The sequence below is a fragment of the Agrilus planipennis genome, unplaced genomic scaffold (genome assembly GCF_000699045.2).
Source record: "Agrilus planipennis isolate EAB-ADULT unplaced genomic scaffold, Apla_2.0 scaffold13, whole genome shotgun sequence".
In the NCBI taxonomy this organism is placed as follows: Eukaryota; Metazoa; Arthropoda; class Insecta; order Coleoptera; family Buprestidae; genus Agrilus; species Agrilus planipennis.
The window spans coordinates 1,954,537-1,962,875 of NW_020439040.1; the positions used below are offsets into that span (position 1 = coordinate 1,954,537).

Consider the following 8,339-nt stretch of genomic DNA (forward strand, 5'->3'; position numbering starts at 1 on the left):
TAATCAGGGTTAGACCGGGCGAATCTTTTTAATCGGGGATTTAAAACAAAATTGGTGCCATTGATATCGGATATGTTCACCACCCCTTTCAAAAATGATTACGTATATATATATGAGTAAGAGAACTCCCTTATGGCCATTCCAACCGTGAGTGTAATCTTATCTGACTTTTGATTTCATCCCTCGACATATTTTCAATAAAATAAAAGAAGAATCCTCCCAGGAATTTTTTACGTAGGCAGATAGAAATCGGGTCAGAGGTCAGACAACGACCGAAATAGATTCGTTTTTGTTTTATTCCCAAGATAATATGCACAAATTTCTTTTTGTTTCATATTTAAATTCTAAGACACGGATCACCAACGCGTCTACGACTCGACGGCAAAGGTTCTGCGTACTGCTGTTTGCTTTTAATTATCGTCAGCCCGGTCCTGCCTATTGTATCCTGGTACTCGGTTTTGCCTGTTGCCTCTTCAAACCACGTGACCAGATTATCAGGAGCTAATAAATAAGGAATAATAAAACAATTTTCAAAAACCGATGTTACTTATTAGGGTCAAAAACAGAAGCTTACTTTGACAGAAATTAACTTCGGGACATGTTCCTACTCTGTATCTAGGGAAGCAGGAGGTCCTGAAGTATGTGGGGTCCCTATATCCGTATCCTAACTTCGTGGACACGCTTTTAACCGGGGATGGGGTTGGGTCATCAACGGCAGGCATAAGCTTCGTATAATCAGCCAATGTAAGACCTAATAAACATTGTTTTTTTTATTCTAACTGGATAATAAGTGGTTTTTTGAAGTTTCTTTTGGGAAATTTTACACAATAAACAGGCAACTGATGAGGATACCGTGGAAGTCGACAAGAAGTAATGGGGAGATAGGCTGGTAGGACACCTTTTCAAGCATGAGGAAATATTAGGAGACGTATTAGAAGAAAAAACAGGACAAATACATAGTTAAGGGTGTAGGTTATTCTAGTTTTAGGGAATTGCGAAGATTAGCTGAGGATAATAGAGGGTGGAGGTGCCTTTAACCAGTTTCTGGACTAACGACCCTATGACGATGTGAAGTATTCTGATTGTTCAATGAAAAGTGAAATTACAAAGAAATATTTTGATCATCATCAAAAGGTCGTCAGTCCTAATAATGGTTAGACACGCACCTCCACTCTTTCTTATCCTGAGCTAATCTTCGCATTTCCCTAAAACTAGAACAACCCATATCCTATATCCTTAATTATTTGCCAAAAGTAATCTAATCTAGGTCAACTTCTACTCCTCTTATTTCCTGTTTCTTCCTCTAAAATGTTTCTGACTAGACCTTCATGCCTAAGAAGGTGTCCAACTAATAGGGTTGCCATCCGTCCGGGTTTCCCCGGATTTGTCCTAGTTTGGAGGTCATCCAGGGAGCGTCCGGGTGGGCCTTCATTTGTAGTCCGGGTTTAAAAATTTAAAGTCTTGGGCCGCCCGCGACATACCCATTGTGCTCGCACACCACGATCAACCGACGAACCGAGTCGCTATATTCACCGTCCCCCCACNTCGCTTTCAAGAAACTTTGAAGCAGTAAAGAATGTATAAAAGTAATAGATAATAATTCTATTTTCTTTATTGCAATTGTGTATACTACAGAAGCGTTTTTTAATTTTATTACATTACATTATCACCCCAGAACCTTTCTTTAGGGGTAGCCACTAAGTGTAAGTGCAAATATGCACGTATATATAACAAATGACGCAAGTAATATGATTTTCCTTGCCCCCTCCCCCCATTTCACACTCTTAGGGATCGATTTTCGAATAATCCTTCAAGGAAGAAATTCTTCAAATTACATATTTGCATATTCAGTGGCTTAGGCTATGAGTTGTCTGTCAGTTAATTAAAAATTTGTTGTATTTTTGTGTTAAATTTTTTTTTGCAAAGGGACGATACAACCCTTATTTGCCACTTATTATTTTGTTGATATAACTCATACTCCAAAAAAAAGTGCTCTTAATACGTAAATAATTTTTTCCAATTAATTTATAGGGGTTCTTTTTTTAAGAGCCCTATCGTTCAAATACTTGGACTTACTTGGCAGTTAGTGGTTTTGAAACTGGCCATCTGTAAGCAGCCTTTTGGGTTGTCACAAATGTTTGTGGATCCACTTGCATTTTGAATAAGTTCCTGCATAAAATTAGCTTACAATTAAACCACAATATAAGAAAAATGGCAATCGTCATAATCGAAAATATTTTACCTGAAAGATTAAGCCGGAAAATTTATATTTTCGCGATCATCCGGGCTCTGCCCAGAATCGACGAGCAAATTTTGATGCCCAAACTCAGGATGATGTAGAAAATTTGGTAGATCAAAAAATTTTGACCTGCCCTCCGCAAAACTAATTCGGTATCCATGTTTGACGGTTTTTTGATAGAATTTGTCAAAATTCAAGTCCTACTTTACTTTTGTTCAAATTAAAACTGACAAATTGCTTAATAGATAAAATAAATAACCTTCAAATCATTATTTATTCATCAGGCAATTCTTTACTATTCCTATTTTATATTCCCTACATTTTTATCGCCTTTATAAAGTTGTTGTAAGTTCAAATAATTTTTCGCTGGCCTGTACTGCCTTCTATTTAACCGTCGTCAGTGTATGTATGTATTACAATAACATTGTGTGCATCACTTGTTTTTTGCATTATAAGTAAAAGCTGGCTGTGATTGTAAAAACAAGAACGAGCCTGCTCAGTGACCACATTCCAAGACTGATGATGCAGTGTGTTATAAATGGAGTCGGTTATAAGCTGCGTTTAATTTCAATCAAAATTGGACATAGTTTTATAGAATTAATTAATACGGTAGTGATTTTGGACTTGCAAATCTACGCGGAAAGTGTTTTTGTGGTATTTGGAAGTACAAGTAGACTAAAAGTATCGTCACATTTAAGGTAATTAATTAAATATTCTTATAACGAGATATTCATCTGATAAATTGAGAAAAAAAATGCATTTACGTTATATATATGTATGCCACAGTATTTTATTAAATGATTACCAATTAAATAATAAAATGTAATGGTTTTAGAAGCCATTATGATGGTACCTAATTAGAAAGTTTAAGTAAATCAGTATTCTAATAAATAGATTAAATGAGAATTTCACGCCTTAACTAATTCTTAACTGATCATTATGAAATTTTGTAGACACATTGTCAGGGGTGCAGAAAAGAATGTAGGGTACATTTTATCTAGAAAAAAAAATACTGTTCCCGAGGGATAGAACGATTAGTTTTATGTGGTCGTCGATTATCTTTGACACTTATTTAAGACATCAATGAGAAGGAAACCGTCAGTAAAACCTCTCATAAAAATTCTGCACATACATTGTCAGGGGGTTATAAAGAGACTTAGAGTATCTTTTATCCCGAAAACAATACTGTTCCCGAAGGATAGAACAATTAGTTTTATGTAGTCGTCGATTATCTTTGTCACGCATTAAAGACATCAACCCGAAGGAAACCGTCAGTAAAACCTATCACGAAATTCTGTACATACATTGTCAGGGGGGTATAAAGGGACTTAGGGTACCTTTTATCTCGAAAACAATACTGTTCCCGAGAAATACAACAATTAGTTTTATATGGTCGCCGATTATCTTTGACACTAATTTAAGACATCAATGAGAAGCAAACTGTCAGTAAAACCTATCATGGAATTCTGTACATACATTGTCAGGGAGGTATAAAGGGACTCAGGGTACCTTTTATCCCGAAAACAATACTGTTCCCGAGAAATACAATAATTAGTTTTGTATGGTCGTCGATTATCTTTGACACTAATTTAAGACANCAATTGTAGTGGATAAAATGGTCAATTTTTCCGTGCAGTACTGTACGGATTATACACTCTTCACCGGTTAAGAGTTTGGCCGAGAGTTGTCTCCTTCCTTTTCTGGCCTAGTGCTGTTCTTTTCTACTTTGCTCCGGTCAAACTGAAGGTCACAAAGTAAACGAAGTATACGTACGACAGAGAGACCAGGAGTATACCGAGCTTTATAAATTGGGGGAAGGGGTCGAGCTTTGTTAAAAATGCCACCTTAATTGGAATTTTTTGGCGACTGTAAAGATTTATTGTAATTATTGTAATGAAAAAAATTTAGTCATTCGCAATAAAAATCGTGAGTTGTATTATAATATGAATTTCCTGAATAACTACCTATAGTAACTTCGGTATGAAAATGACTTATTGTCAGACACTCGGCATGAACGCTCGAGGCCGGGGAGGGGTCGCAACCCCACATCCCTGCCTCTAAACGGGGCGCTTAAAATAAATGGCAGTTAATCGAGTTTCTATTTAAATACTAAACTTGAATTAAAATTAATTAAAATAAAAATATTTACGTGCAAAAGTTTGTTGGTGGTGTGTTCATTCTATAATTTTTGCTGTATATTTTTGGACGTGCCCAAGTAACCTCGATTTTGTGACCACCAATTGACACCCCTACAATTTAATTTGGTTTAGTTTTTGATGCATTAATTCAAAAATTCCGGTTACCATTGAGGGCATTTAGCGCAATTTCGGCATCAGCCCTTCTTCTAAAATGTACGAACGCGTAGTCAAGGACTTTGTGAATCTTATGGATTCTTATCGCGGGTATGTAGACCAGTATTGCGTTCAGAAATGTCTGTGTGTCCATAAAGACACAAATGTTGCGAATATATAAATTAGTAACCTGAAAATAAAAACACAAACCATCGTAGAGGTATGATAAAGAAGGTATTTACCGTTTTGGGTGCTCATAGGGTCAAGGGAGAGTCTCAACATAGAAATGTGGATTTTAATAAAAGTGTAATAAGTTCTTATGATTGTCATTTAACGTGAATCCTTAAATTATAACGGTTAATTGTATAGATTATAGGTTTTTTCTCTCTGCATTGCGTACGTGAAATTAATCAATTAATTTTAAAATTGAAACAAAGCCATTTGCTTTGGAGGAAGTGAAGACAAAGTATTATCTGTCCTACCTGGGCCATGACGGAGGGGTCCAGAGTTGGGAGGGGATCTGCCCAATCAACGACAATGTCGGCCCCCCACAACTGGAATGAACCAGGTGCTAACTGACGTCTCGCCATCGCTGCATAACGATGATTTTCGAATTCTACAAAGGCGAAACCGCGATTTTCGTTATTATCGTATTGAGAAGGATATAAAATTACGTCCATTATTCCTTCAACTTGTTCGTTTATTGCTTGTGTAATTTCTTCCTTCTTCTTGTCTCTTGGGAGACCACCAATGAAGAGACTGGAAGCAGAAGTTTCCCAAAATTAAATAGATGAGGCTTTCACTTGTTAAAATTCCACTTTTAGAATAGTCAAAATAATTAACAAAAGTTTTTCATCATAATCAGAAGGTCGTCAATCCTAAGACTAGTTGGACACGCACCTCCACTCTTACTTATCCTGAGCTAATATTCGCATTTCCCTAAAACTACAACAATCCACATCCTTAACTACTTGCGAACAGTAATCTAATCTAGGTCTACCTCTACCCCTCCTAACTCCCCTTTCTGCCTCTAAAATGTCTCTAACTAGACCTTCATACCTGAGACGGTGTCCTACCCACTTATCTCGCCTATTTCTTATTGACTTCCTCTGTTCTCCTATTCTTTCTAATATCTAACTTTTATTGATAGAAAAATCCGCAATAATTATTTCATCGCATTGTGGCTTTTTCAGATGGATGAATGACTTGAGATCACTTCCAACTGAAAGTTAGTATACAATAATCACTTTTAGTTGATCAACTGATCAGTGGAGAACCAATTTTTAGAAGATCAAAGGAAAAAGGTACAAGATTAAATATAGGACATTTCGTTGGGTTGGTTTGCAAATTTCTTTAGATAAATGAGTAATAGTAGTAAAGGCGGTTGGTTAATTGGGAATTATAAGGAGCAAATTCCGTAGATAATTTGCTTAGTTTTCAGAAAATTTCTCTGAGCTTTATAATAAAAAAAAATTGTTATCTTTTAGATAGATAGCGTTCTTGTTCAAACAATAATATCTACTATTGTCTCCCAATAATATTTTTCCTTCTGAAGACGGTACCTACACCTGATGTGCGCGATTGTTTATGTACAGATAAACACAACTTTTGAAGTTTTATACAAAGGTCTACTATTATCGTATTTATCGTCGATATGAATGTACTGATGGAAGCTGATCTCCTCATAGGTAAAGTTATGTCTATCTTGTATCTTGAAAACAACTGTGTCGGAATATGGCATCAAAAGATGTCTGTCTTGTGTAGTGACTTCTGCTGTAGATTATGTGGAAGTAAATACATCACTTTATTTTTGTCTTATTTGTTTATTGGTTTGATAAAAATTACAATAGAATACTTTTTGTGTAGGGTTATTCTTTCTATTTCTAAATTTTACATTGTCTACACCAAAAGATCGTCATCGTCAATTCACCACGTCCTTCTTATCCTGAGGTAATTTTATTCGCATTTTCCAAAAAAATGGAACTTCCTATTTTCCTAACATTGTAGATATTTATACATAACCAGGGTGGACCAAGGCGCAAGTATTTGAAAGTTCTAGTCAAATTCTGGTCCACCTCTTTCTAATATCCCCTCATTTACAAGTTTTTCTTTCCACGATATGTACATATTTTCATTGACCTATTACACCTTCTTACATCAATCATTTTATATCAAAATATTTACAACCCCATTTTGTTTCCGATCTTTTACACATTGTAGAAAGAGAAACAAATGGAATCCATCGTTTCTATAGCTTTGGGTTCATCAAATAAATGAAGTTTTTCGAATCATTTTCTAAGGATTTTGAATTATCCACATTTATTAGCACACCACAATATCTCATAGTTTTCAGTTTTACACAGCTGGCGTATATCAATTCGATATTGTTTTGCAGGCTGTTTTGTCGTAATTCATAGAATTTCGTAGTTCCTAGCTAAAGGTACGATAAGTGCCGATTTGGCAGGTGCTGATATCAGTTTCGACATTGAACCCGGAAAACAATATCTATTCAATATTCTAGATTATTAATTTTCAAACAGTTTAGAATTTTTTGGGCTTTCTTCAATTCATGGAATGTCTCTTTGTCCCTTTTTTAAGCTTTCAATACATTCAATAGCCAATGTGAGCAACTTTCATTATTCATTTTATATAATGTTTGATCGATTATACTAGCAAAACTTTTAACAGCAAAAATGCATTTTGCATTTTACAAATAGAAAATATGTTTGGAAAAGTATTTTAAATAAAATATAAAATGGTTTTCCCAAAAAAATATTTAAACGCAAGTATTTCAAATACATCACATTTCTGGTCTTATCGTCCCAAACAGTTTCATTTATGTATTTAATTTGGACATATTCTTCCATGGTACCAATAATTTATTTCACAGTAACATGTCCCGAAATCTAACGTTAAATATTGAAGGCTAGCTCATGTATTAGTTAAATTACAGTGCTTAATATGTATCAAAATATGTAACAGAGGTCTTGAGAAAATAACTGCAAACAATACCAGGACATCAGGTCAAAAAATGTTCGTATGAGATCTACCTATAACATCTATACGTTTCTGATAATCTGTTAATACTTAATAAATAAGGTGCCATTTTTACCAATATGGCGACTGAAGCGAACCTCTTTCAGTAAGCCTAATTTACATTACCTACCTATTAAGTGTTACAAACAATCAAAATCTTTGTAATACTAGAGCAAAAATGCAAACAGATTCTAAATTCCTGATGAAAATACCTAATAATCGTCATGTAAAAAAATGTGTATGTATAAATATGTATACGCTAACACATATTTATATGGAAAGAGTTGAACTTACCGACAATTATCTACAGATTTGTAGACTCCAAGTTTTCTTTGGGGTCTTAAAAGGTACCCGTCGAATCGTTTGACGGCATTGTCGGCGCTTTTAATGTCGCAATAGGTCACGAAGCAAAAGCCCCGGTTGAATCCGCTGAAGTCCATCATTAGACGCAGTTCATAAATTTTACCCACCTGTTCGAAAAGGGGAACGAGCTCGTCTTCGAAAATATCACGAGGGATTTTCCCTACAAAAATCTCGGATCCCCTTTGAGGCTTACCGCCCTCCCAGTTCGGTGGTGGCCCATAAACCCTTTGTCCGTTACGTTGACTTATCGAATAGCCCGTTGCTTCAGACAATCTTTTTAGATTATCGTATACCGCATTTTCGCGAATTATCTCTTTCTCGGATGAGTTGAATTTTATTTTTGAAGAAATCAAAGCCATATTGTAAGTAATAAATTTGCAAAATCGAGAAAAATAAAATGAGGAATGAAC

At 35.3% G+C, this 8,339-nt stretch overlaps 2 protein-coding genes across 2 annotated transcripts; both read right to left on the bottom strand.

Annotated features, from left to right (window-relative positions):
- Positions 1-278: 278 nt before the first annotated feature.
- Positions 279-2,416, bottom strand: LOC108744181. Its single transcript, XM_018479809.1, has 5 exons — positions 2,243-2,416; positions 2,077-2,169; positions 1,032-1,078; positions 575-751; positions 279-501 (listed from the first exon to the last, which is right to left on the bottom strand). The coding sequence occupies exons 2-5, from the start codon at positions 2,154-2,156 to the stop codon at positions 338-340; spliced, it is 468 nt and encodes a 155-aa protein (XP_018335311.1). The 5' UTR covers positions 2,157-2,169; positions 2,243-2,416; the 3' UTR covers positions 279-337.
- Positions 2,417-4,384: 1,968 nt separating this feature from the next.
- On the bottom strand, positions 4,385-8,339 carry LOC108744244 (RNA-binding protein 47-like). The gene is made up of 4 exons (XM_018479919.1): positions 7,861-8,339; positions 5,013-5,289; positions 4,543-4,720; positions 4,385-4,488 (listed from the first exon to the last, which is right to left on the bottom strand). The coding sequence occupies exons 1-4, from the start codon at positions 8,286-8,288 to the stop codon at positions 4,385-4,387; spliced, it is 987 nt and encodes a 328-aa protein (XP_018335421.1). The 5' UTR covers positions 8,289-8,339.

Excerpts from the sequence above, each read along its gene's own strand:
- LOC108744181 (XM_018479809.1), bottom strand. The coding sequence starts at position 2,156 with ATGCAAGTGGATCCACAAACATTTGTGACAACCCAAAAGGCTGCTTAC. Across the intron at positions 752-1,031 it reads AGTCCAGAAACTGGTTAAAG|GTCTTACATTGGCTGATTAT; the intron begins GCACCTCCACCC and ends AATGTTTATTAG. Across the intron at positions 502-574 it reads CGAAGTTAATTTCTGTCAAA|CTCCTGATAATCTGGTCACG; the intron begins GTAAGCTTCTGT and ends CTTATTTATTAG.
- LOC108744244 (XM_018479919.1), bottom strand. The coding sequence starts at position 8,288 with ATGGCTTTGATTTCTTCAAAAATAAAATTCAACTCATCCGAGAAAGAG. Across the intron at positions 4,721-5,012 it reads ACCCCTCCGTCATGGCCCAG|GTTACTAATTTATATATTCG; the intron begins GTAGGACAGATA and ends TTTTATTTTCAG. Across the intron at positions 4,489-4,542 it reads TGCGCTAAATGCCCTCAATG|GGGTGTCAATTGGTGGTCAC; the intron begins GTAACCGGAATT and ends ATTAAATTGTAG.